This window comes from Mus musculus, chromosome 16 (assembly GCF_000001635.26).
Source record: "Mus musculus strain C57BL/6J chromosome 16, GRCm38.p6 C57BL/6J".
NCBI lineage: Eukaryota > Metazoa > Chordata > Mammalia > Rodentia > Muridae > Mus > Mus musculus.
This window is the reverse complement of record NC_000082.6, coordinates 17618650-17646321: the sequence shown is the minus strand read 5'-3', so window position 1 is coordinate 17646321 and position 27672 is coordinate 17618650. Positions and strand designations below refer to the sequence as shown.

Sequence of the window (27672 nt, the reverse complement as noted above, 5' to 3'; positions counted from 1 at the left end):
AGCACTCGACGTCCGGTCTCATTCCCCACCTCATAGATTTTGAGAAGAGGTCTGTCTCGTCTTGTGACTAGCTGGGCTGGCCCGTGAACCCCAGGATCTTCCCATTTCCCCGGCTTCCAGCGCTTAAGATCCCGGGTGTGCGCCTTCCCTCCCCACTTCTCATGTGGGTGCTAGGGACCCGAATTTAGACCCGAATTTCTCCTGCTTGGGCAGAAACCACTATACCTTCTGAGCCATCACCCTAGCCCCGCTTGTACTTTTGAACCAGGGTCTCACTCTGTAGTGCAAACTAGCTTGGAATTCATTGTGTAAAACCGGGATTATAGATGTATGCCAAAGCACTGGCTTTTTTGTTTTTGTTTTTCGAGACAGGGTTTCTCTGTATAGCCCTGGCTGTCCTGGAACTCACTTTGTAGACCAGGTTGGCCTCGAACTCAGAAATCCGCCTGCCTCTGCCTCCCCAGTGCTGGGATTAAAGGCGTGCGCCACCACCGCCCGTCGCACTGGCTTTTAAAGTGGGTCTTAGTCTTTCATTTTAATAGCTCACATTTTTGGATACATAGTAATAGTTTCACAAATCTTCCAACACTCACTGAATCTTTGTGTATAAATAGAGCTGTCTGAACCAACACAAGAGAACCGGCCAGCCCACTTCTTTAATTCCAGCAAATGGGAGACAGAGGCAGGTGGATCTTCCAGAGTTCCGAAGTCTGCCATAGTGAGTTCCCGGAACAGTCAGAGCTACACAGTGAGAACCTGTCTTCAAGAAAACAAAAGTCCAGTGCTTGCCTTTACCTAGAGAACCCAGCCAGCAGGATCAAAAACAAGAAAGTCCTGGCTTTCTAGACTTTAGTTTTTTTTTTTTTTTCATTTATGCGTACCCGTATGAGTATATTCTGTGGGTGTGCATGTGTGAGCATTGAGCCCCGGAGCTGGAATTACAGGCAGCCTTGGGTGTCTGCTGGAAACCAAACTCAGGTTTTCTGGAAGAGCAGGAAGCTCTCTTTCTTAACTGCTGGCTCATCTCTTATCCACGTGAAAACTAGGCCACTTACTTTTTATGACATGGTAGATTTGTTTGTTTGAGACATAGTTTAGCTACATAGGCCAGGCTGACTTCAAACTCAGAGATCTGCCTCTGCCTCCTTTCTGAATCCTAAGATTAATGCCTGGTTTGGAAACTTAATTTCTAAGAGAAGGCTATGCAAAAGTCACCTCCCAATGGGTCAGTGTTTGACACTTGTCTACCATGTCCATGTCCCAGAGGTCCATCCTTTGCACAGCAAAAAGCCCGATCTACATAGAGTTCCAGGTCAGCAGAGCTACATAGTGAAATCCTGTCTTCAAAACAAACACACACAAATAATAAAAAGATCATTTCAAACTGATCCTTGAAGCTCATACCTATAATCCTAGCCTAGGATACAAAGTTTCATTACAGACTACACAGTGAGATCTTATCCTAAAAATAAACCAAAACAGGGAGATGGCTTAGTTGAGCATCCTATTTTATTTTTTGTTGCTGCGATAAACACCGTGATCAAAAGAAAAGCAAAGTGGGCATCAGAGGGTTTATTTTAGCTTATAGGTTAGAGTCTATCATGGACAGATGCCATGAAGGAACTCAAGGCAAGGCAGAAGCCTGAAGCAGAAACCAAGAGACTGCTTGGGGCTTTCTCCCCAGCTTACTTTCAGCTACCTTTCTTATACAGCCCAGACCTACCTGCCTAGGGATGGTACCACCCGAAGATAGCTACATCAATCAAGAAAAGGTCCCTTTCCCAGGTGAATCAAGTTGACAACTGAACGCTGACAACTGGTGACACCTGCTTTGAGGCCTAACCTAGTTCCATTCCTCAAACCTCTGACCTATGTCCATACATGGCACGCATGCATGCACTGCATCCCCCACACTCCAATAAGTCAGTCTAAAACATTAAACTCTGGGGGCACTTGAAGGAGTAAGACATGACCTGTGTGTGTGTGTGTGTGTAACTGTCAAGAGAAAAAAAATTTAAAAAAATATTCATCTCATAAATAAATACAGGCTAGGTAAAGAGTTGGCACAAGCCTTTGATTCCAACACTTGGTAAGTGTACGTGTATCTCTGAGTTCAAGGCCAGCCTGGGCTACACAAGAGTAACTATCTCTATCCCCCACACAAAAGATAAATATTGATAGGGTTGTTGGTAAGGGCTAGTCATTCAGCTCTGACCAGGGGAATTGGAAACAGTGGGACACTCAAAAGGCAACTTCCCTTCCCACCACAAGGAGGTTGTACTCCTGGGAAGATGCTGGCCTGGAGCTGGCTAGTATAGGTCAGCCCCATCTGCCCATGACTCTAAGATTCTGGAGGCTGAAGAGATGGCTCAGTAGTTGATTAAGAGCACTACAGAAGCCTGGAGTTTGGTCTCCAGCACCCACCCACTCCCTCTTCTTGGCCTCCTTAAATGCATACATATGATGAACAGACACAAGCAACATTCACTCACATAAAATAAAAATGACACTGTTTAACAAAAAGGAAGTTTCTGGAAGCCAATGTGGTATTTGTTCTGGATGACAGCCAGTTCTGAGGTGTTAAGCAGGGAAATCAGTTCTCAGGGCACCACAGGGCCTGCCCCCACCTCAGGGTTAGTCTGCCTTGTCTTGTTTCTGCAGAAGTTGAATCCAACATGCCCTAGGCATGAAAGGGGACTTTCAGTCAGAAAGAACTCCATCACGAGGTAAGGAGGTACCGTGTCCAGGAGCTTGCTCCACAGTTCCCAAATGCCCAGGGACCCTTGGCAGGTAAACAGGCTAAAGATTCAGCCCAGACAATCTCCGAAGCAAGAATGGTTTATTCGGATCCTTGTTCAGTTATGTTTTGAGCTGACTTTTGGTCATGGGTCCCATGATGTATTCTGAAGTTACATCGAAATACAAAGCCCAGTGATAACTTTGAAAAAAAACAGGTTGGTATTTTTTTTTCTTTAAAAACAGCTACACACCCACAACAAAAGGGCTGGTTTAAGAACACCTTGGAGATGGTGGTGTTCACCTGCAGGGTGAACTTGAGCCCTTTGGTGTCTTAGCTTTGATGTGAAGGTGTTTTTTTCATACAGGTGTTGTTACAAATGTGACGCTCCCTTAAATTCCTTAGTTTTACAGGCAAAACCAATGCTTTTTTGCTTTGTGTCCACAGAGGCTGGCCAGACCAAGCTCCAACCCCAAGCTCTGTCTCTTAGAACCCTGCTTCTCCCCTGGAGTGGATATTGAGCTGCTTGTGTGCCCTTGGACTGAAGGTGAGGAGCCATGGCCAGCACTGATTGTCTTACACAATGGCTTATGAACCTTCTGACACTGACCCTTCTGTGTCAGGCCTGCCTGGATCACTCTCCCTTCCAACTCTTTGTTCTTTTGAATAACTCCACCACTGCAGGGAAACTACTCCCAAGAACACTGAAGATGACCTGCCCCTCTATTCCTGGCTTCTAAGCAACCTGCCACAGTCTGCTCAGGAGAGGATGGCCAGCAGCTCAGAGCTGGTGCAGCTTCCCCCGTTCAGTGAGCAGTGTCATAGCTATGGCATAGAGGACGTATCCTAGGACCAGGAGCAAGGAGCAGGACAGGGGCCCAATGCAGAACAGAGAAGCCACAAAGAAGGCCATCAGGAGCAGGAGCAGTGTCCGGTAACTGCCCAGGAAACGGAGGCTGAGCCTGGGGCCCCGTGCAGGATTGGTGACCTGCCTCCGCCCTACAGGGCTCAGCAGATGTCTGTTGCTCAAGGCAGGCTCAGTGAGGTGGTAGCGACAGAAGCTGCCAAGGAAGTCATTCCGGGAGCACAGAGCTGCCATCTGGCCTGCAAACTAGAGAACAAACAAGGACTCAGCAGTTGGAGACACAGAGCACCCTCCCTTCCAGGATGCCTCTGGGACCAAGTGATTCTCACGCAGGGCCGTGAAGGGCAGGATGCTACCTAGGGCAGGAGCACTCTCTGGAAGCTATGTCTAGGGCATCCCAGCTGTCCCTGCTGCTCACTTACTCTACGGTTGATGGCAGAGGACAGCCGGAAGAGTGCACGGACCAGACTGGTGATTTCGTAGCTCCGGATGGGCTGCAGCTCTAAGTCTCCCTGGTACTCAATCTCGAACCTTCGCAGACCATTAATGATCTAGAAACCCGTTCATTTGTGTATGAATTTTTAATATAAGTGCAAGATGTAAAGCATTAATGCAAGCAAAATGTTTCCGTGAACACATTTCAACAGTTCAACTTTATAACAATTATAAATAAACCTGTTAAAATTTTCTGGACAATGCCAGCATTTGGATTTTTTTTTAAATAGGTAAATTTCTTATTGACGGCAAAAAAAAACAAAATAAAATAAAATAAAAAAATCTAGAAACCCAAGCAGTGGAAATAATTCTAAAAAGAATGTATCTTTGCAGATGACTTGAGAAACGACAGCTCATGCGACCATCATATGCCCCTTGCGACAAAAATGGTTTACCTGGTAGCGGCCCAAGGGTGTAAGGATGAGTCCTTCTTCCCCCACAATGCAATCTGGGAGCTGCTGCTTCCCATTCTCGTCCCGAGCACTCCCCAGGGCAAGCGTGAGCTGGGCCAGCTGGGCTTCGCTGAGCTGGAGAGGAAGGCCTTTGCTTTCAATTTCAAAGGGAAGGAAGGGAGAGCTCTTCACCCCCACTGACTGAGACCCTCCTAGAGGGACCTGTACAGGACATACCCGGAATATCTGGCGCAGGTACTCCAGGGCCTTTTCTAAGTACTCGTCTGTCTTGCGGATGCTGTCCTGACCTATTTCATCCAGGTCATTGGCTGGGTAGCAGCTATTTGTGTCTGTGAGGCCAAAGGTCAGCCATGACAGGAAGGAGCGGCCAGTTGGGCTTTCCACATACTGATCAGAGATGGACTTGGCAGTCTGCTTGGCCTGTGTGATGAGCTGAGCAAGGCGCAAGACCTGCAAGAAAGACACAGGCACTGCAAATGGGCTCAAGCACCCACCAAAGGAGGTGGTGACCCTGTCATTTGGGCAGGGTGGCCCTAAGAAACCAGCTCTAAGAGTGTCCACCCAGAGGGAAAAGGGACATCTTATAATTAATAATCTTCATTATGAGAAAAAAACTAGCAGTTATACTTAGAGCACCCACTCAATACCCAGCCTTCCTCCCTTCTTCTCTGCACTGAAAATCCCTTCCTTGGTTCTGCTGGTCCTCACAGCTTCCGGGACCCCACATTAGGAAGACTTTTGTCCACTTACCAGGGTTCGGATTTCAGGACCAAACATTGGGGTATATTTGCAGTCTTGGCCCTCTAGGCTATAGACATGGCTCTTCACCTTGAAGGAGGCATCTGTCACAACAGGGGGCCATGGTGACAGGAAGCTGGTGGTGACTGTGAAGAGCCGGTGTTGGCGGTGGGGGATGATGAGCTCCGGCTCCAGGAACAGCTGCTCACCTAGAAGGCAAGACGCTAGCTAAGTCTGCCACACGCATCCAGGTGCTCCTGGTAAGACTCCAGAAAATTTGCTCTGGCTTCTGAAGAGCCGTGGCAATGCTGTACCTCCAGGCTCCAGGCTAGAGAGAAAGGCCTAACGGGAATATCTGGTGCAGGTACTCCAGGGCCTCTACCTGTGTACTGTCTCGGGGGCTTGGTAGCTCGAGGGCCCAGCTCTAATGCTTAGGAGCCTGAGCAAAAGCAACAGTTGCCAACAGTAGACACTGTGCTAGCAGAGTGACAGCAGCCAATGCCCGCCACTACCCACCAATCTATAGGGTAAAACAGCAGTTCGGAGAGCTACAGCTTAGAGCTCTGATGTCCATGTCTTTGAGCTCAGTATAGCCATTGCCTAGATGCCAGCACTAGGAAGGGGACATTAGCCAAACTTTTACTATACTTTTGATGTGCAAAGTCTGCAAGCCACAAAGAACATCCTTGAGGCATGCAGCAACCCCAAATTCCTCTATGTGCCACTTCTCAGCAGCTAAGGTACTAACTCACTCAGTGGAGCCTGCCCGGGACTGAAGACTCACCTTTCTGGATCATCTCAGCCAGGTTGGGCTGGGCAAAGACCTTAGCCACTCGGAAGACCATGAGTGCATTCTTGGGGCTGACAAGGTCTGTGCGTAGGGCACGGTTCAGAAAGCTCACAAACAGCTTGGTGTACATCAGCAGGTTTTCCTGGATGAAGGGTGCCCTGAAGACAGGTAGCAAGATGGGGGCCAGCTGGAGTGAGACCACCGTGTAGACCCCTTATAGGAGGCAGGGCCACACTGCTCCTTACTCCCAAAGCCTACCCCTTCCTGATGCCCCACCTCAGTCCTCTGTGCTGATAGGGTGACCATGGAGCCAGGCTAGGCCGAACAAGGAGATGGGGTTCTAGGGTCGCCGTGTACTCAAGACCTGAAGCACAGCATGCCTAACTTAGCACCAGAGGGCAATGGCATCACTGGGACAGGTGGGCTGGGGACACTCACCACTTCTCTGACACACACCGTGGCTGGGGATCGCTGCCCTGAGCCTGTTTCTCAGGGGCATACCTCCATGGCTGCAGGTAGCTCAGCCACATCTCCAAGACCTGTGAGGAACATATGTGCCCTGAAGGCCTGTGCTTGTAGGCTGGTGCACTCGACTTTTAGGTGATCTGAACCTAGTCTGTGCCCTAGCTGAAGACTTTAATGCAACGCTGGGGCTCTGAACTCTTTTTCCCTGACTTCAGCGTAGATGCCAATGAGTGAACAAGTCTTCCTCCATCCTCCCAAGAACATCCTACAAGAACATAAGTACCTCATGCCAGCCCCCTAAGGCTGAGTATGGCCAACAGAACGACAAGACAAAACAAGGCTTCATCTCTAAGGTCTGTGATAACAGCCTATCCTGTCCTGTCAGCTGACCCCATAGGCTGCCAACATCATGCCAGAGGTCAATAGTGAGGGCAGGGCAGGTATTTGTGCTTACAGCTCTGAAGGTTGCATCCAGAGGCCAGTGGCCAAAACAGTGCTGCAGGAAGACGTACAGCTTCTGCTGGACAAAGCGAGGCACTGCGGCCCTGTGGGGATAGGAGAGACATGAGCTGTCACTTGCCCAGAAGCCTGTGCCTGTTCCTAAGGACTAGCCCTGGCTAGTGAGTCTGTTCTGCCAGTAGGGAACACTGAACACACTCCCTGAGGTAAGATTTGTCTCTAGCCTGATTCTCCAGAAGAAACCAACAAGGTCAAGAACACAGTGTGTAAGTTGCCTTTGAAGTCAGTGGCAGCAGCCTTCCTCCTGACTAAGGTAAGGGAGAGTAAGATAGAACAGCAAGGCTGTAATCTCTGTTCAGCTGGCTCTTCCCATGGCATAGGGAGCATCTAGAGCAGTGGCTCTCAACCTGTGGGTGGAGACCCCCAAAGGAATTGCATAGAAGATATCCTGCATAGCAGTTATTTATATTACAGTTCACAACAGTAGCAAAATTAGTTATGAAGTAGCAACAAAACAATGTTATGGTTGGGGGAGGGTCACCACAACATGAGGAACTGTATTAAATAAAGGGTCACACAACATTAAGAAGGGTGAGACCCACTGATCTATGAGAGAAGGTTTTCAAAACAGAAGCAGTCAAAAAACAAACAGCCCAACAGGGATCAGAGTGGGCGTAAGAGAAGGAAAGCCCTGAAGCCCCACCCATCCTATACCCACCGTTTGAATTCCTCCAGCGGACTGGTGGCATGGGAGTGTGCAGATGGCGAAGCCTGATCTGGCTTCAGGCTGTTGGCAAAGGCATGCAGGTGCTTCAGCAGCAGGCGTACCACCAGCACGTGCTCTTCAGTAGGCGTGAAGGACTCCTGGGAAGGAAGGAGGGTGTCAAGGCCAAGTGAGAGCTATAGTACCTTCTGCTCACAGGAGATAAGCACCAGGCCAGGCATGTCACCTCATGCTGCCAGATCTGAACTGCCACCAGCTCACACATGGGAACATGTGGCCTTGTGCCTGCCCCGGGAGGGCTGGTAAGAGCAGATGAGTCTGCGAAGAGCAATTTATACCCCACTTTAGCAATACATGGCCATGCACCAGCAGACACTGCAACCTATGCTGGGCCTCAGGGCGAGGCCTCCTGCTGAGCCAGAGAGTGAGAACAGAGTAGGCTCCTAGCCTACCTACACTCTGGATCCAAGGTTGTCTGCCTGCTTCCCAACACGTGCAAAAAGCTCACCAGGACTCACCTTGCTCAAGTAGGAGTGTTTTTCTCCCCAGTTCCTTCTCCAGCCACAATCCCAGCCCCTCCCAGCTGCCTGTCCTGGTCACAGCCAGATGAGGGGTCCACCCTGGAGGAAGCCAGGGAATTACTTCCACCACTGCCAGTAGACCTAAAGTCTCCAGGACGAGAGCATTCTCAAGCTTGTGAGGTGAATTTTATACACAAACACAAGATCTCTGAACCAAAAGGAGACTTATGGGCTCTCAGGCTCTCTGGTTGTTGAGCATGCATTTAGGTGGTGCTTGGAATGTCCTGTGGGGCTGGGAGTAGTGATGCCACCTGGAGGCAGGAGTGAGTCCAGTCAGGCACATCCCCGTCCCCTGCATCTGTTGGGCCTTGATGACTTGTGGAGCTAAGGCTGGTAAAGCCTGGCCCTGTGACACACAGGAGTCCACAGGGCTCTGTCTACTCAGGCCTCCCTGTCATAACAGTTGTGCATGGTGACACATGCCTGCAATCCCAGCACTTAGGAGGCAGAGACAGAGGGACTGTCAAGTTCTAGGCCATCAAGGTCTACATAGCAGGTCAGTCAAGGCTATATAATGAAACTGTCTCAATAAGAAAGAAACGGGGAGAAAAGGCCCTACGGCGCAGGTGGCACCATACTAGCTAAACCTAAGGAGGGGCTGTTCTCTTCTGCTTATTGGAACTTTAAACTTTAAAGGGAATTTTTGCTGCTTCTAAGGAAGAACAGACAAAACACAGTAAAAAAGCCTACCCTATCCCTTCTGAACACGAGAGCTAACCCAATCCCACAGTGCAGGACTAAGAGGTGGGGCCCGAGGATCTTGAAGATCACAAGATTCTGATTAGGGATGCCTGGGGAGGGATCAATCCCATCACATGACCAGTAGGTTGATCTCCTGAGTCTGGCCTCTGGGGACAGAATCCAGGCCTTGAATAAAATCTGCAAGGCCTGGGCACTGAGCTATATCCCCAGCCCTGCACTTTTTGAGATGGTTGCACTATGCAGCTCAGACTGGCCTCAAGTGGCAATCTGCCCACAGCCTCCTCACAAGTGAGGATCTATTTCGGTCTCAATAACACTACTTGTCTCCTACCACAGTGTCAGCAATAAAGCCATCATCAGATACAACCCCTCCCCCACTGTGGACCAGCACTGAGGAAAAAAAAAACAAAAGCACAACACTTTTGTCTTTATAAATGACTAGTCATGACACTTAATAGAAAATGGATTAGAACATACAATAACCACACAGACTAATCAATACTAAAGACCACCAGGCCAGGCTAGCCAACCCATACTCCTCTCTGCACACAGCACCTCTCCTGAGCAGTACCATCAGCTCAGACTCGCAGTTTAGAGAGCAAGCGGCACCTTCCCAGGAGCCCCACGCCCCCAGCAGCAAGCACGGCTCCATCTTCCCCAGCTTTTTATAAAGGCTCTAGATGGTCAGCCCTGCCCACCCTTCCTGGTCAGATAGATAAAGACCCTATCTATCTCCTCCTCTCTCCTAGAATGCTGAGTGGGGGCACTCACGTGCTATTGGTGTCCCTAGTGCCACCTGCACTTTGTAATGACATAAGAATGTGTCCCCTCTAGTATTTCCCACTATGCCCAGCCTCCCAGATCTTCACAGCTCTCCTCCTATGGGGTCTTCCCAGGAAGCCGTGTCATTGCTGAGCCCTCCCATAGGATCTCCTCTCTATCTGCTGCTTATGAGTGGGAACCCCACTGTGAGAAGCATTTATCATCCCATGCCAGCAACACTCAGCATGCAAGCACTGTTTTCTCATCTTTGTTCAAATTCAATGTCAACTGTCATAAGTTCTTCCCCAGGGTAAATCAGACACAGCCCTGTGTGGTAGCACATCTCCCCATTCCCGGGTTCTCACAGATCAGCTAACTCCATTCCCCCAAATACCTGAGGTCTGAACGACACTCTACTGACCTCAAATCTGTTCACACACTGGCCACTTCTGCCTAAGTAGGCAGCAATCTCCACGAGGCCACCACTTGCTCTCATTGCCTCTGAAGAAGTCTGTAAGTGGCTGGGCTCACCAGAAAGACTGACAGACCTAAGGGCTCTGGGGGAATCTGTATCTTGTGATATAACTGCATCCTTCAGGCTAGGAAACAACTCTGAACAGGGCAACAGCCATATCATACATTAGTCCTCTGAAAAGTGAGGGCAAGGCTCTCCCCCCCACCCCCCCAAAAAAAAAAAAAAAAAAAAAAAAAAAAGGAGAAGGTGAGAAAGCTCTGCAGGCTAGGGATTTTGGAGGAAGATTCCATGATATATGCCCTGGCAGGCTGTATGCCTTAACATAGGTACATGGTCATATACCAGAACCAGGCTAGCCTGCAAACCTGAAGGGCAATCAACAATCTCAAGGCCCAGTCAGGCCTACCCTAACACATGGGTTTCATTTTGCTCAGGTCTTGTCTCTTAAGGATCATAGCAGGTTTCTGGGAGACCCTTACTCTGGTACTGTACCAACACACACTCTGCGCCCACCTTGGGGCAGGGGAAGGGAAGGAAAGGCCAGTACTTGGTAGGCGTGGAGGGCCTGGAGGCTGGGTTGGGCAGGGCTGTGGAGGGCGCTGGAGACAGTGAGTCGGTAGTGTAGAACCTCCAACTGAGAGACAACAAACAGAGAAAGGCCAGGAGGCAGATCGGAGGACACACAGGGTGGGGAAGGGAAGGGGAAGGGGTTGGGGAGAGACAAAACACAAGGAGCCCAGAAGAAAGAACAAAGAAGGAAAAACAAAAAACAAGAATAAAAGTTCATCAGTGACAATACAACACACTCTGCCCAGCAGCCCTGGGTCCCACAGTAAGCCCCAGCTGAGCCAGAGGATCCTCAAGATCCTCCTCAGCGGCTCAGCCCTCACAAGATCACAGGAGGTCCTAGGCTACTGGGGCTGAAGGCCTCAGCTACTCTGAAGTCTGCCCAGTTCTGTTTTTCCAGAAGTATAATACTGTCCCTAAGATGATGCTATGTAATACATATATATATACATATATATATATGAATACATACATACATATATATGAGACAATGTCACACATAATGACCTAAAGCCTAGAATCTCATTGTCACTGGGAATGTGCTGCTGCTGCTGCCACCAAGGCCTATGAAGTCTTGAGGCTCAGAAACAAAAACAAAAACCTGAGCAAATGGCCGGACATGGTGGCACATGCCTTTAATCCCTGCACTTGGGAGCCAGAGGCAGGCAGATTTCTGAGTTCGAGGCCAGCCTGGTCTACAAAGTGAGTTCCAGGACAGCCAGGGCTACACAGAGAAACCCTGTCTCGAAAAATCCAAAGGGGAGAAAAAAAAAAAAAAACCTGAGCAAAGAATAGGCTCTGCAGGAAGAGGAAAATGTACAGCTGCCCTCAGTATATATAGGCTTCCACGTGGATTTGACCAACTCAATTTAAAATATTTTAGAAAGGCATCTTTCCCGAGTGTGGGGATGAGGACTGTGTGGGTGGGGTATTATAAGTAATCCTGAAGTTTATTTATTGTCTTGAGACAGGGTCTCACATGGCAGTCTCTGTGGGCCTGGACTTAAATTCTTCTGCCTCAGGCTCTGGAGTGCTGGGATTACAGGCCATGAAGAGAAAGCTTAAAGCAGGACAGTTAAGTTACATGCAAGAGCATCTTATACAAGGGAGCTAATGATGCAAAGATCTGGGAATACTGGGGACCAGGCCCTGAGGCCGTCCCTCAGGTCCTGAGTGAGGAGTACTGAGGGAGTTCCATGGGCTGATTTGACAAGAACTTTATCAAACTCATAGGAAATATAGCTCAGTGATAGATTGCTTAGCATGTGTGAGGCTCAGGAAAGACGGGAGAGGGAATAAATATATTGTTCAAATCAGGGGATAAATATATGAAAGAATCAAGTCTCATACATCTAAAACCATACATATTCGTCCTTTAGTGGCTCTCTCAGACCTAAGGAGATGGGGCCTGGCGCCCAGGCTTGGTCTACCAGGCTGTGCTGTTCCTACACTGGAAACTACTAAATGTGCTTACTAGTTCCAACTGGGAAGACAGCCTTTTCTATGTGTTATCTCTCACACACAGGGCTCCCAAAAGAAGGAACCCTCAGGAATCTGCAGAGTCGCATCCCCCTAGTGGCAGGGACAGCCCAGAGCAGCAGAGATAACAGCCAAGCCAGCAAGCCGATCAGCCCCACTCAAGCCCCCTCTGCCCTACCTCCCTGCAGCACCGCTCACTGCCCAGCGACAGCACACAGAGGCCATGCCCTACCAGAATGCCCATCAACTGCAACCGGAGAGGAAAGAACACTTTTACTAGACACTGATCCTCTAGTGAGGGGAGCTAAGGCCCTTCCACACAGGTTCCTTTGTGCCAGACCCAGGCTCAGCTGCAGTGCTGAGAGGAACCAGGCTCCCTTCAGGAAAAAACACAAGGCAAGTCTCAGCCGCCTATAGGCCACACCTAGCACTGCCCCCAGTCCTGGCAGTGAACACATATTCTGCACATAGGCTGATCAGAATGGAATCTCTGGTGTCAAATATTCTGCATGTGGCAGTCAGGGCTTGGTGGGTACTGGAAAGCCTATCTGGAAGGTATGGTACAGACCCCAGTAACAGAAGCTGTGAATGTGGGCAACTTCTGCAACCATCTTCCCTGGTTTCTAGTCACTGGAAACCTTTGGGCTTTATGGTCTGTGTCAGAAGAAGGCAGTAAAGTACAAAGTTTGGCCAGGGAGCACCAACCTTCCCAGCACATCTCACCCACCCAAGGTCTGGCCAAGAGGAAGCGATTGTGGGGACAAGACGGATGTACCTCACTGCTAACACTGACCCTTCCCTCTGACCACAGAAGCAGAATCGTCAGAGGAGACCATCCAGAAGGGCCTTTCTGGTTGACTCTTGAACGAAAGTGTGGCTTCTACTCACTGGAAAGACAGCAGGCACAAGGGAGATGCTGCAGCAAAGCAAGCTTGCCTCGGCAAGGCCGCGCCACATGCACAAGGCTGAGCCGGCTTGAGGGCTCTGGGAACCTAGGGAAGCCCAGGCCCAGGCTTCCACAGGCCAACCCAGAGCGTGAGTAACTCTGGCTGCAAGCAGGAAGGGTGTCCCAGGCTCTCTGTGGTGAAGGCCTTTCCCTGCCTTCCCTTCCTTCTCCATTGTGATACTATGACAGGAGGTTTGGGGAGCTCTGCACTTTGAAAATAGTAGGACAGAATCTCCAACACTGCGGAAGATTGGAGTTACAGTGGCTCCAGGGCCTCTCTGATAGCAGAACCCAGGGAGCAAAACTGAGTCACAAGACTCAATGTGGATGCCATCATCCACCCACTCCACTTTAAAGCAAGTGCTGGAGAATCTACTTAGCAGTGACAATATTAGTCTACACAGAGTAAGGAGACGCAAGCAGCAGTGTCTGTTGACTCTGCCTATGTATGGCTCTGTAACTCTCAATTCCACAGGCCATTCACTAACTGAACAGTTTCACTCTAACAAGCCCAGCAGAGTACTTTCCCAAGGGACACCACCACCAGAAGATTCCAGGGACCCTGCCACCTCCATATCTCTGCAAATGATTGTGCTACCCAGGGAGGAAGGCAAGGAAAGGCTGAAGAGAAGAGGAGGAAGGAGGCTAGGCCACATGCAGGAGGGTCCCAGAGCCCACACAGCACAAATGGCCACAATTCAGAGCAGCAAGCAGGCCAAAGAGGTATAACACAGCATGTAGGGGCTTGCTCATGGCCACCTGAAAGTATCAGGGCACTGCTGATGACAGTTAGACATGAGAAGTTAAACATGAATCCCAAAGAGAGCCACAGCTTGCCTTGTCCCAGAAGACAAGGAGCATCAGACCCCAGCCATTCCCCAGTGGTGGGAAGGGCTGTGTGGCTGCGCAGGGAGGAGCTCAGAAAGGACAGGGTCACCTCTTCTGTACATTATCTGAGTGAAGGCAAACAGTGAGCCCCCCCCCCCCCCACTCAATCTGAGACAAGTGACTACAGCAGGCTAGCCAGGGCTCAAGACAGGAGAAGGGATAATGAGCAGAGACATACCTTGGCATGAGGGGACTGCATTTTTTGGTACATCTCCAGGGAGTAATGATGAAGCCACATTTCCACAAAAACCTGCAAAAGGACAGTAGCTGATCAAACTGTCACCAGGGCACTGGACCATGTAATGGTGAGGAAGTCTTTCTAACAAATAATGCTGAAAACAGGAGACACACAAGCCAAAGAAAATACCTGATCCCACCCAAGAATTAATGCAAAACGGAAGTGACAAGAGCTGAAACCACAAACCTCAGAAGAAAACACAGGGCAAAGCTTTGGAACTAACAATTGATGACTTCTGTCTGTCTGTCTGTCTGTCTCTCTCTCTCTCTCTGTGTGGTGTGTGTGTGTGTGTGTGTGTGTGTGTGTGTGTGTGTAGGAGTCTTTAAAAGTGCACCTCTTGGTAGGTCAACTGAGCCCCAAGGGATAGCCTCATACTCATGAGTACATGGGCAATGCAGGCTGGACTGTGAGTTACAAAAGCAAAAAAGGAAAGAACAAAAGAAGGAGGGAGGAAGGGAGGGAGAAAGGAAAGGAGGAAAGGAAGGAAGGGGGAAAGGACAAGCACAGGAAGCTAGGAGAAGTAGGGAAAGGGGAGTGGATCTGGGAGGAACAGTGGGGATGAATATGATCCAAATACATTATATGCATGTATAGAATTCCCAACGAACTAATTAAAAATATATGTTTAATGCAGTTTGGAGGGGCTCAGCAGTGAAGAGCACTTGCACTCTTGCAGTGGTTCAGTTCTCAGCACCTACACAGTGGCTTACAACCATCTGTGACTCTAATTCAAAGGAATCTGAAGACCTCTCCTGACCTCTGCAGGTAACTGAATGCATGTGGTACACATAAACCCACACAGGCACACACATGCTCAACAATCGAATGTACGTAACACTACACATAGACTGAGGTACATGAATCAGGAGTTCTAAGCCAGTCTGGATTACACAGAAAGAATGTCTCTAAATAAATAAATAAATAAATGGAAAAAAGTTAAGATGATACAATTCATGCTACACATACTTTTCTATAATTATTTTTTACTTTTTTAAACTTATTATTATTGTTGCTGTTTTTTTTTTTTTTTTCGAGACAAGAGTTTCTCTATGTAGCCCTGGCTGTTCTGGAACTCACTCTGTAGACCAGGCTGGCCTCGAACTCTCAAGTGCTAGGATTAAAGGTATGTGCCATCACTGCCCATCCCCGTTTGTTTTTCAAAACAGGGTTTCTCTGTGCAGCCCTGGCTGTTCACACTCTGTAGACCAGGCTGGCCTCAGACTCAGAGATCCACTTGCCTTTGCCTCCCAAGAGGTGGAGATAAAGCCCTGGGCCACCACTACCCAGATTTTTTTTTAATGAAAAAAAAAATTTTAGGGGACTGGAGAGATTGCTTTTCCAAAGGACCCAGGTTCAATCCCCAGCACCCACATGGTGGGTCACAGACATCTGTAATGCTAATTCTAGAGGCCAGCCTGGTCTACAGAGCAAGTTCCAGGACAGCCAGGGCTACAAAAGAAACCCTGTCTCAAAACAAAAAAAAAAAAAAGAAAAAGAAAAGCAAATAGACTGAAGAAGGAAGGAAAGGAGGGAGGGAGGGAGGGAGGGCAGACAAACAAGCTGGTGCTCTGGCTCAGGAAACAGAATACTCCAACCCTTTTGTAAGCTCTGTCTTTGTCATCTGTCCTCATGGCCCATGAACCATCTACACCAACACAGAACTCCCATGGGAACAGGGATAACAATGACCTGCTGGGAGTGCAGCAATGTGTTCCACACTCCAGTTGTATAAGACAATCTCTTGCACTGTATAAAGACTGACTTTGCATTATTCAAATGCTGATTTTTGTAGCAGCAGAGAGCTAAGTACAGGCCACTATGGTATTGTTATTTCTATGAAGCATCACCTTCTAATAAGCTAAATAAAGAGTTGAATGGCCTATGGCAAAATAAGAGAGGATAAGCAGAACTTCCCGGCAGAGATAAGAACTCTGGGAAAGAGTCAGAGGTAGAGGATTCATCAGCCAGACATGGAGGAAGAAACAGGTGCCAGTACTGGGGAGAGGTACTGAGTCACGTGCAGAACATGGCTAGGGTGTCCGGCTTACTTAGATCAACCAGTTGAGAGTCTGCCAAGCTAAAGCCAAGCTTTCAGAACTATTAAAGAGTCTTGTAGTCTTTCCTTGTGCAGCTGGTAGGTTGAGACAGTCCAGCAATAGTGTACAGCTGGAGATGGAGCTCTACCTACCCAGTTTTCTCTGTCGAGAGCAACACTGGCTGCCATACCAGCCTCAAAGTGCAGTGTGAACCAGCTGATTCTCTCCAGACACCAGGACATAGAAGAGGGTAGGGCCACTCAGTGAGTCCCCAAGGGACACTATCCTACCACTTGCATCTCCTGCTCAATGGTGGGAGCTCACTGCTGACCAAAGAGGAGGTTCTGAGAGCCCACACCATGCAGCACCATACAAGCACTTCTGCAGCAGGACCTAATAACCAGCAGATGGTAATCACTGGAAACCAACTCTAGCAACACAGGAAGAGTCAGAGGAGAACAAGGTAGGGCACGCTGAACATGTGTGCGGATGGAACTATTGGAAACTAGAAGACTGGTGAATGAATAGACCCAATGAAAACAATACAGTGGACAAGAGAAGCCGAGACAGAAAATACTGTTTATAACATTTAGCTTACAAGAGTACATCAGTTTCTCCTTATCTGCTTCCTAAATGTCACAGCAAGAAAATGCCATTTAGACCCAGCCACTGCTGACCGGGTACCTTTGGGATTCTGCCTATCAGAGTGGAAGGTAGCTAAGCAGTCTGTTTTGGAACAGAAGCAGGGACTGGGCTTTCTTACCTGGAGGAGAGTTTCTGACCGCCAGATCTCATGGGATGCAGGGTCTGCATTCACAGATGTCTGATGAGAGATGTGTCGCTTCAAGAGGCTAGTGTGGAGGCCATAGGAGGCAAAGGGCATGGCTGGTGTTCTGACAGGATATACAGAGAGAATAGTAAATTAGGTTCCTCTCTCTGCTGACACGGAAATCAATGATTCCAATAGTCAATACAACAGACCACATCACAGTGACACAAGGTCTGTGCTAAACATTTGACATCCTTGTTATAGACTGTCCACTTAGCAACCATGAGGGATGCAATGAGGTCACACTTACAACTTGCTCTATTAGTAACTGAAACTGAGAACAGAAGACCCTAACATAAATAACAATTTGACATTCTCACCCAGCCCTCAAGTCGGGTACAAAGCACAGATCTGAATTTACATTAGGAAAACCTGGTCACTGGTGATTAAGCACCTATCACCACCACTGCAGTCCAGGAACAACTCACTGCTTGGAGTTACTACTGTGGTGACTAACCCTTTCCTACTTACTCAGCCCAAGCTGGGCCTAGGCATGAGCAGACAGTCAAGGAAAGAGAGCCTGCACCCACCCTGCCAAACACGCCCAGGGACCTCTGCCAGTCAAGTATAGGGAGAATAAGCACCAAAGGACTACAGAGGTAACCTCTGTCCTTGGTGGACAGGAACTCTAGTTACCTGGGAAGAGGTAACTCTAGTGAAAAAATGCCCCCAGTCAAACTGCCTATAGCAAGTCTGTCATGCACTTTCTTGTTCAGTAGTTGATATAGGAAAGCCCAGGCAACTGGGGTGGGAGGCACCTCTGTGCAGATGGTACTGAGTTCATTAGGAAGCTGGCTGAATAAGTCACGAGGAGCAAGCTAATAACAAACATTCCTCCATGGCCTGGGCTTTAGTTTCTACCTCAACTTCCCTCAGTGCTAGAGATGAAATAAAACATTTCTCCCCACACTGCTTCGCTCATGATCTTTATCACAGCAGTAGAAACCTAAGACAACTGCACACAGTGAGCAGCCAGCAGACATGGGTAGGGTAGCTGGTGAACATACAAATTTGATGACAACCTGGTAGCAAGCTATCTTCCCATGGTAGACAGATGCACTGAGCTCAATCAAGACATGTGATGGCTTCTGGGGAACATGCTGGAATACCAAATGGTTACCCCAACACTCCAGAAGTGGAAGCAAGAGGATCGTGAACTTCAAGTTGGCCTAGGCTACACAGTATGAGTGACAGGACAAAACAAAACACCAACCATATATGTTTTACAAAAACACAGACAGAAGATGAGACTTGTAGCTGTGTCAGCAATTTAGAAATCTGGGTTAAAATGCTTGTGAAAGTTCTACCTGGAAACTTTTCTGTAAGTGTGACAGTACTTCAAAATGAAAAGCCAAAACAAGGCAACAAACTAGGTCCGTACAAATCTGCTAGCACCTACATTCTGCTTTGGAGTGGGTAGGAATTTACTGGACCTTGAAGCCCTCCTTCCCAACTACAGTACTACCAGAGTATCAGGGTTAGGTCACCAGCCACGGGCATGACCACCCCAGAAGCCTCACTTCCCAGGTCTCTCTCCATATTTTGAGAGCATCTCCCCACATAGTGAGTTTTAGATGAAGGCATGGCCTGGTATGCACATAATAGTAGACACGAGCTAGACCAAAAACCCTGCCTACAGCCTCCTAGAGCAGGTAGTGGGCCACTGAGGTCAGGGAGGGAGTAGAGGAGCTTCAACAACTCCAGTTGGGGCAGGACTCCTAAGGAGAATGGACCTAGAGGCTCTGGGCTAAAGGCTCACCAAAAACTTAGAACAATCAGCCAGAGAGGCCCCGAGCCACTCTCAGGCTACAGAGGTAACCCACTTCCAACTGTGCAGTGCAGCATAAGGCTATCTTGTGTAGCCTGGCACAAATGGCTTTTCAGCCCAGGCTCTCCCACCGATGTCTACAATCGTCCCTCCCCTCCACTCAATTCATTGCTTTGGTAGGACTCAGACTCCAGCTGCCATGAGGGCCACTGGTTGTGTCAATGAGGCTAGAGATAAGTTTTACCTACTCCTGTCTTTGCCAGGGCGAGAGAAGTTGAGAATTGAACCTAAAAAAAGTTGGGGAACCCTGAACATGGATGATAATACTTAACAGGGCAATGCTTGGGCAATGCCTTTAATGAGGCCACTTCCCATAGAAGAGCCAGGTCTTAATAGTCAAGGCAACCTTACCTGGGAGCTGGTGAGGGGCTGGAGCCTCCTGGACTGGAGCAGAGTGGTGGAGGTACGCTGCCTTCAGTGGGTAGGAACCATGATAGGTACCTATCCACCAGGGTGAAATAGGCACAGTCCGAAGTACGGACATGGAGGGTCATAGACATTGGCTAGAAAACAAAATTTGTTGTTAGTGCTCTAATCAATGGTCATCATAGGCCCTGGCCCTTCACTATGGGATATGTACTATAAGCCATACTCAGAGTTATCCCTTCTGTACCTTTTGAGAGATGAGGCTCAAAGCAAAGTAGAACATATAGTATTCAAATGGATCTGATCAGAGTGTCAAGGGGCAAATAGAGAGGTAGTGGGTCACCTTCCACAGTACGCTGGCCCCTCCCAACCTCCCACACCTTGGGTCAGCAAAGGATACTGAGGGCCAGGTTCAGGCCAAGGCCTCCGGTCGGGGGAAACTGGACTTTGTTGTGGTACAGAGGACTGTCAGGGAGGACATTCTCTTGAATGGATGCCTTCACAGGGCCCTGCAAAGAGAGGCAGTCAACAGCACAGAGACCTTCAGCTGTTCCAGCACTACGGGGGAGGCTGCTAAGTCAGACACCAACACACAGATCCTGCTTTATGGAAAGCGTGTCCATCCTCTGCGCACAGTATGGTTTAGATTTCTCCTCTAGTCATAAAGTTTCACACACACAAGGGTGAGAACTGGGTGTTTCCAGTCTGTCTTCTCCTGAGTGTCACACTTCAACCTGCCCTGAAGGTCTGGAGCACTGTAGTCACTCAGGCTTCCTGCTATTCAGACCACAGAGCCACAGTCTCCACCCGCATTCTAATGAGACTGTTAAGACAAAACTCTCTGCCCACCCAGTCACAGCACAATTTCCCATCTGGGCCCTCTGCCCTTTAGCGCTACTCAGCACCAGGGCTTACTTACAGGAAGACAGGAGACAGGAAAATCAAAGTTATAGTCTTCAGCTTGAAGTTTATAAACCAACTTCATCATTGGACCACTGAACATAAAATTTAAAAGGGGGAGGAGTATGTCAACACAAGGAAGTACTCAGCCCTTCTCAAGTAGGAAACCTGCATACCTTGGGTCTAGAAATTCCATCGCTGTGCTGTACTCCACAGGGTTCACACGTCCCTGTAGGCATCGGAGATTCCAACCAACAAGGACACCATCCAGGCTGCCAAAGATGCTTTCCACCAGCCATGGGAAGACGGCATGCAATTCCTGAAACAGTGCACAGTGAGGCAGCTAGATGCTCGGTCACTAAGGACCACTGTCACACAATGCCCACTAGAGGTCACTCTGATAAAGACCCACAGAAGCTCTGTTCCATGGCGAAGAGTAACTGAATTCTCCCACTAGGACATAACACACCAACCTTATATTTGTGCTAAGTTGCCCTTTGACTAAAATATTTTTAAAGAAATGTTTATTTTTATCACTTCAAAAATTATGTGTATATGCATGAGTGTGTGCACATGAGTACAAGTGTCTATGGAGGTCAGAGCAGATGTCAGATCTCCTGGAGCTGGAGTTACACATGGCTATGAGCTGCCTGACATGGGTACTGGAAACTAAACTTGGGCTTCTCTGGAAGAGTAGCCACTGCTCTTAAGCACTGAGCCATCTCTTCAGTTTCCCTCGCTCCCTCCACTAATGTTTTTGTTTTGTTTCGCTTTGCTTTTTTGAGACAAGAGTCTTCCTATGTAATAAGATGGCCTTCAACTCACAGAAATCCTCTTGCCTTAGCCTCTCAATTGCTGAGCCTACTGTTAGCATGCACCATCATACTCAGCCAAGTATAACATTTTGATGCCTGGTAACGTACTTCAGTGACAGAGCACTTGCACACCATGTACGAGATCAGCATTCAGTCCCCATATTACAAAACACTAACAACCACAAACAAATGAACTCACAGTGGGGTAAAGACATAGCTTAGGCAGTGAGTGTTTGTTGTACAAGCATGAAAACCTGAGTTTGATCAGAAACTCATCACCCATACCAAAATAGAGGCGTTATGATCTCAGTGCTAAGGCAGAGACAGGAGAATCCCTGGGGTTTGCGGGCCACCCAGTCTGGCCTAGACAGCAAGGCCCAGGTCCCAGTGAGATCTCAAAACAAAAAGGTAGACAGCTGCTAAGCAACAAACCTTTGGCATGGCACACACACGTGCGTGCACGTATACCTTCACACACACACACACACACACACACACACACACACACACACACACACACATATATATATATATATACACACAAACACATGTGTACCTTGACACACAAGAACACCACTCCCCAAAACCTTAACAGATATCTATTAAAAAGGAAAGCTATGTTTTAAAATCAAATCATTGAAACATAACAGCATATTAATTCATTATCCAGGTCAATTTCTTGGGCTCAACAACTCTAAATGAATATTAAATACACATTCTCAAAGTACTTATGTCAGAGGCTCTCAATCTTATTAGCACCATGTATGTTTGGGGCTGGATACTTTGTTGTTGCTGTTTTGAGACAAGATCTCACACAACCTTGTAGTATGCTTGCTATGTATCCTGGCCTTGAACTTGGAAGGCCTCTTCCTGCCTTCCAAGTGCTGGGACTACAGTATACATTACTATGCCAGACTCTGGGTTGGATTCCTTTTTGTTGCAAGTTGTCATGTGTATTGTAGGATGTTTCTAGCATTTCTGGCTTGTACCTACTACAGATAAGAATTATAGGTGATGGGGCTAGAGAGATGGCTCAGCAGTTAAGAGCAATGACTGCTTGCTCTTCCAGAGTTCAAATCCCAGCAACCACATGGTGGCTCACAACCATCTGTAATGAGATCTGATGCCCTCTTCTGGTGTGTCTGAAGACAGCTACAGTGTACTTATATATAATAAATCTTTTTAAAAAAATTATAGGTGATATGGAAAGGGAATTGCTGGTAAAGCTGTACCTTGGCTGGAAAATCCTCAATGACTTTCACCAAATCTTGGCAACGTTGTGCAAAGGGCTTATTTATAGAGTCAGCTTTCAGGCTAGCCTAGGAGGCAATGTGAAAGAGTCATGAAGAGATTTGCTATGCAGTTGCAAATAGTCTGTGTTTAATCAAAGCAGAAACACAAGCAACAGAAATACACAGTGTGGTGCATGGTCCCAGCACTTCATGCATATACACAAGAGAGTGAAGCTATAATTCTATCACTTTCAGACCAGAAATTCTCAGGGCTCTCCTCTAAGCATCCTGTTACCTCAAAGTGCTGCATTATCAAAAGGAAACTGACTCCCACTGACCCACAAACAGGGATCAGCACTGGAATCAGCCCTGCAGTCAGGACAGGATCCCTGTTGTATGGGAAACTCTTATTCAGTCCACAAGTGCTGAGTTCATACCCAGAAGGTGCAAACTTTCCACCTCCTTAACAACCCACGACTGTGGCATAAGTGAGAACAGCCAAAAACACATAGTACATAATACCCCTTTTCTCTTAACCAGTGCATAGCATAGCAACTTACTGGAATCACCACCTTAAAAAATAATGCAGTCTGGAGAGGGTTTGGAGGGAGGAAAGAGAAGTGGGAAATGATAATTATATTATAAACTCCAAAAATAAAATAAAAATTTTAAATTACAAATAAAAATGTAGTCTAAAACTACAGATGGCCTCAGCCAACTCAATATTTTTCAAGATAATGAATAAGCCAGCAAAACATTCAGAACAGAAACCAAGGAGATTTATTAAAAGTCTTGGGATGTGGGCACAACACCGACTCCATGGAGAAGTGGCCTCTGGCCAAATAGAGATCAGGAGATGCTAGTCGTTCAATCTGAAGACTTGGGCCAGCTGACCACCTCTAAACAAGTAGGGATTGCAAGAGCCCTCTTAGAAAAATAAATCTGATGGTGCAGGTCACCGGTCACACCAGCTGTCTCCAGAGGGGTACACTGAGAAAAAAATATTCTCTCTCGCGCTCTCTCTCTCTCTCTGTCTCTCTTTCTCTCTCCCCCCCCCTCTCTCTATCTTTATATATATATAAAGCCAGGTAAGGTGGCCAACAACTTTAAATCCAACTCTTAGAAGTTAGAGGCAGGCAGTTCTAAGTTTGAGGCCAGCCTGGTCTACAGAGTGAGTTCCAGAATAGCCATGGTGGGCTGGAGAGATGGCTTAGTGGGTAAGAGCACTGACTGCTCTTTGAAGGTCCTGAGTTCAAATCCCAGCAACCACATGGTGGCTCACAACCATCCATAATGAGATCTGATGCCTTCTTCTGGGGTGTCTGAAGACAGCTAGAGTGTACTTACCTATAATAAATAAATAAATCTTTAAGCTTTAAAAAAAAAAAACAGAATAGCCATGGTTACACAAAGAAACCCTGTCTTGAAAAACAACAAAAACAAAAACAAAAATCATCTGGCAACTGCAACGAAGAATCTCTTTCTATCTGCTTTCCCAGCTTCATATTCTAATACTTAACATAAAGCCCTAACAGGGAGCAGCATCCCTCCGTTTCCCTGACAACAACTATAGTTAGAACATTTCACACATTCACAGAGCTTCTGCATCATGACCGCTCTGGTAAATGTCCTTCTCACTTTGGAAACTAAGGAAAATAACATTTGCATCAATTATTGTTTTGGGTTTTTTTCAATTATTGTTTTGTTTTTGTTTTCAGATGAAGTTTGACTGTGTAGCTATGGCTGACTTGGAATTCACAATGTAGAACCTGCTGTCCCCAGCTCATGGAGATCCACCTACCTCTGCCTCCCAAGTGCTGGGATTTAAGATGTGCGCCACCTTGGTCATGAACTCTTAATGACCTTCCTGTCTCAGCCTCCCCAGTACTGGCTGAATCAATTATCTTGGTAATAAGAAAATCAGAGTTCAGAGACTGAACACACCCAATATCCTGCACTCAGAAGGCATGGTAAGCATTCTAATGCTGATCTGGTATTCTTTACTAGAAAGAAAGAAAGAAAGAAAGAAAGAAAGAAAGAAAGAAAGAAAGAAAGATAGATAGATCGACCCAGTCGAGAGTTTTTGAATCACCGGCCCACAATGATCCCAGTTCATGGGAAGCTGAGGCAGGAGGGATTTGGGTTCAAGAGCCAGGTGACACACACCTTTAGTGCCAACACTCAGGAGGCAGAGGCAGTTGGATCTCTGTACATTCAAAGCCAGTCTGGTCTCAGAGTGAGTTCCAGGACAGCCAGGGCTACATACAGAAACCCTATCTCAAAAATAAATAAATAAAATAAACCACACCCACCCACACACACACACACACAGACACACCCACACAAAAACCAAAGAAAGGCAGCTTGTCTCGTAAAAATGAGTCCTTCAAATCAGTGGGAAAAAGTTTTAAGTTCCTCAGCTATAGAACCATCATCATCAACCTTCCAAAGGCAGGTGACACTTACCAGAAGGAAACTAGGCTGTTGTAGGTGAGGGAACGCCATAGCAGACTCCCAGGGCCGGCAAGAAACGGCTGCCTTAGGGAACCACTGTGGAAAAACAAAGACAAAATCTCAATATCTTCTATACCACAGAATTTCAGGATGCCCAGGAGAACATTTGAACTCAGCACAAATTACATCACATATTCCTTTGATTTTTAAAATGCAAACTCATACAGATCACAGTAGCCAGCTTCAGAACTAGCTTTGTGGTGGCAACTCCTTGATAATGCTTCTATAGCACTTGTTAGATGCCAGGATGACACTAAGAGCTTTTCATTTATTTCCTTACCTAATCACCAGCAACAGGCAGAATTCCTGACTAACCCCCAAGACTCTTCTTGCTTGTCAATTCAATCAAACACTCATCTAAGTGCTATTCTAAAGAGACTTTAAAAGAACCAACTACAGTACAATGTCAGTGGACTTTAAGACATAGAGCATAGCTTAGCAAGAATTCAAGACCTCAAAGAAACTGGATTCTGGCAGCATCTTGAATAAGCCTGGAATCATATTCTTCCCTAGAGCCTGAAGATTAAAGCAAGTCTTGATCTGGACCTTCTAATACCCTAGTGCCTGCCTGAACTGGTCACTATGTGACTATGGGAAAACAAACACAAAGGGGGCTAGGTAAAGCACCACTAGGAAATACATCTTCACAGCCCACAAGGCTGATGCAAATCAGGAAACAAGGGTAAAAAACAGCAAAAGACTTCTCAGCACCCACCTAGCAATCAGCAGAGCCAAGAGTCTAGCAAACTCCTTACAAATCTCGTGTCTGTAAGAGAAGGGTGAAGCAAGTAATGTGTGCTTCTTGCGACAAATGAAGAAGTTCTATGAAGGAAGAATTTGAACTCACCACCAAAAATTAGGCATAGCCCTGCAGCTTCCTACCTCCCAGTGCCTATGGTAAGAAACACAAAACAATCAAGAGCTGGAAAGAGCAGAGAGCCTACTGTGTGCCACCGATGGACTAGTGATAGCTTTTCTGTCTCAGCCCTGCTCACTACAGGAGAAAAGGTGCTAAGCTGGCAATGCCAGTCTGCAAGGAGAGAAGCCAGACAGTAGGAGTTTAAGGCAGTTGTGGTTTTGAAAGACCACCAATCTTTGCCATGTGGCAAGAGAAACAATTCTTAGGTTTTGGGTTTTGTTTTGTTTTTTTTTTTCCAATTCTTAATTCAGTCTCAGTGTTAAGGAAAACTGAAAATGTTTCAGTCCTGACCTACATTGCAAACTACCATGAAATGATCAGGGCAGCATAAAATTGTGGACTACTCGATAAGGGCAGAGATCTAAAGGAGACAAGAAGTCAACTCTCTCCTCAGAAGAAGCAGACAGTTGAAAAATCAGAGATGTCTAACGAAGGTCTTTCCACGATTCCACGAATAGGGCAACGACACTGATACTCTTGCTTTTAGGCCCTGTCACCCACGCCCGAAGCCAGCGTGCATGCAGTGCCGAAGGCCTTTGCTTCGGTCGACCCCTCAAAGTCCACTTTCTTCAAGAACTGCTTGCGACTGTTTTTGAGGTTTCTAATGACTACGAACTCCAGCCAAGCTTAGCGCGCCACTGTCAAGAACTCCCTCGGCTGACTCTGAGAAGCTGCGGCGTGCCCTCATTTGTTGATCACAACTTCCTATACCTCCAAAGTTTCGAGACTACCCTATTACATTACAGAGGAGGAAACTGAGGCTCGGGAAAGTCGCAAGGTAGAACCTAAACCCACAACGAGTTCTACTACCAAACATCGCTAGCTGAGCCCAAGGTTCAACTTTCCCTCCAAGTCCCCCTCCCTCAACTCTCACATCGAGCGTTCATCCACCCCCTACCCGGACCGTCTGCGAGGACCACGCAGGAAGGCGGCAGAAAGCCATGACCCTGGAGAGCGGCGTGAGGTTGCAGCCGGGCCCTGGGCTCCCGGCCGGCCCCGTACAGGCCGAGCTGTCGGGAGGCCCAAGTCCCCCACAGCTCGAGGAGGAACGGAGCCAGCCTCGGCGGGGACCCGAGAAAACCGCACGGTGCTGGGCTGCCTCGCGCGCGGCTCCCGCCACTCACCTGCCGTGCTGATAGCACAAATCTCGAGCTTCTCAGAGAAGGGAGCCGCCATTCGGACACTCGGCGCCTAATGTCGTCATCAAGCTGCGCCGGGTGCCACGCCCCCTTAGTTTGGCGGGAATCCGAGAGGATCAAAGTAAGGTCTGAAATACAGAAGACAACAGGAATACGCGTCTAGAAAAATAGATATAGGCAAGACTTTTCAACACTGTACTTCACTGACACAGAAATAGCCTGGAGAATTAAAATGGGACTACATGAAATGAAAAGTTTCTAGAAAGAGGTTGTTGCCCTGGTGACACACGCTTTTAATCCATGCGTTCTGGAGGCAGAGGCAGGCAGATCTCTTGAGTTCAAAGCCAGAGGTTCAAGATAGCCAGGATTACACAGAGAAACCCTGTCTTGAAAAGACAAACAATCAAGCAATCAATAATTGAAACTTCTTTGAAAGAATTCTTCCTGGTTAAGAACCAACAAATATACAAGTACACAAATAACACCCCCACCCCCAATAAACCAGGTGTTGGTGGCAGCACACGCCTTTAATCCCATCACTAGGGAGGCAGAGGCAGGCAGGCAGATCTCTGTGATTCTGAGGCCAGCTTGGTCTTCAGGGTGAGTTCTAGGACAATCAGGGCTACATAAACCCTGTCTCGAAAACAAAACAAAAATCCTCATACTTCTTAAGCTAATAAAAATTTTAAAAGTTGTTTTTTTAGAGCCCTTAAAGAGTGCTTCAAGGAAGAAACCTGCACAAAATAGATAAGTACATGCAATCCTAAATA

General features: G+C 47.5%; 1 protein-coding gene across 13 annotated transcripts; it reads right to left on the bottom strand.

The window, feature by feature from the left end:
• Positions 1-1491: 1491 nt before the first annotated feature.
• On the bottom strand, positions 1492-26968 carry Smpd4 (sphingomyelin phosphodiesterase 4). Of its 13 annotated transcripts, none has more exons than XM_030249330.1 (22): positions 26888-26960; positions 25692-25736; positions 25560-25610; positions 24797-24880; positions 22331-22417; positions 20460-20602; positions 20303-20378; positions 19784-19892; positions 19631-19683; positions 19369-19520; positions 17124-17253; positions 14265-14336; positions 10720-10840; positions 7681-7826; positions 6958-7048; positions 6477-6577; positions 6033-6196; positions 5261-5457; positions 4727-4960; positions 4493-4624; positions 4025-4153; positions 2494-3848 (listed from the first exon to the last, which is right to left on the bottom strand). In XM_030249330.1, exons 11-22 carry the CDS (start codon positions 17171-17173, stop codon positions 3519-3521), a joined length of 1767 nt encoding a protein of 588 aa, XP_030105190.1. In that variant the 5' UTR covers positions 17174-17253; positions 19369-19520; positions 19631-19683; positions 19784-19892; positions 20303-20378; positions 20460-20602; positions 22331-22417; positions 24797-24880; positions 25560-25610; positions 25692-25736; positions 26888-26960; the 3' UTR covers positions 2494-3518. The 13 variants fall into 13 exon arrangements, 11 of the variants coding, with proteins under 11 accessions (NP_084221.2, NP_001158081.1, NP_001158082.1 ...); XM_006522722.3 differs by having other exon boundaries at positions 10754-10840; XR_001781871.2 differs by lacking the exons at positions 25560-25610; positions 25692-25736; positions 26888-26960 and adding exons at positions 6315-6402; positions 26662-26849 and having other exon boundaries at positions 10754-10840.
• Positions 26969-27672: the final 704 nt, after the last annotated feature.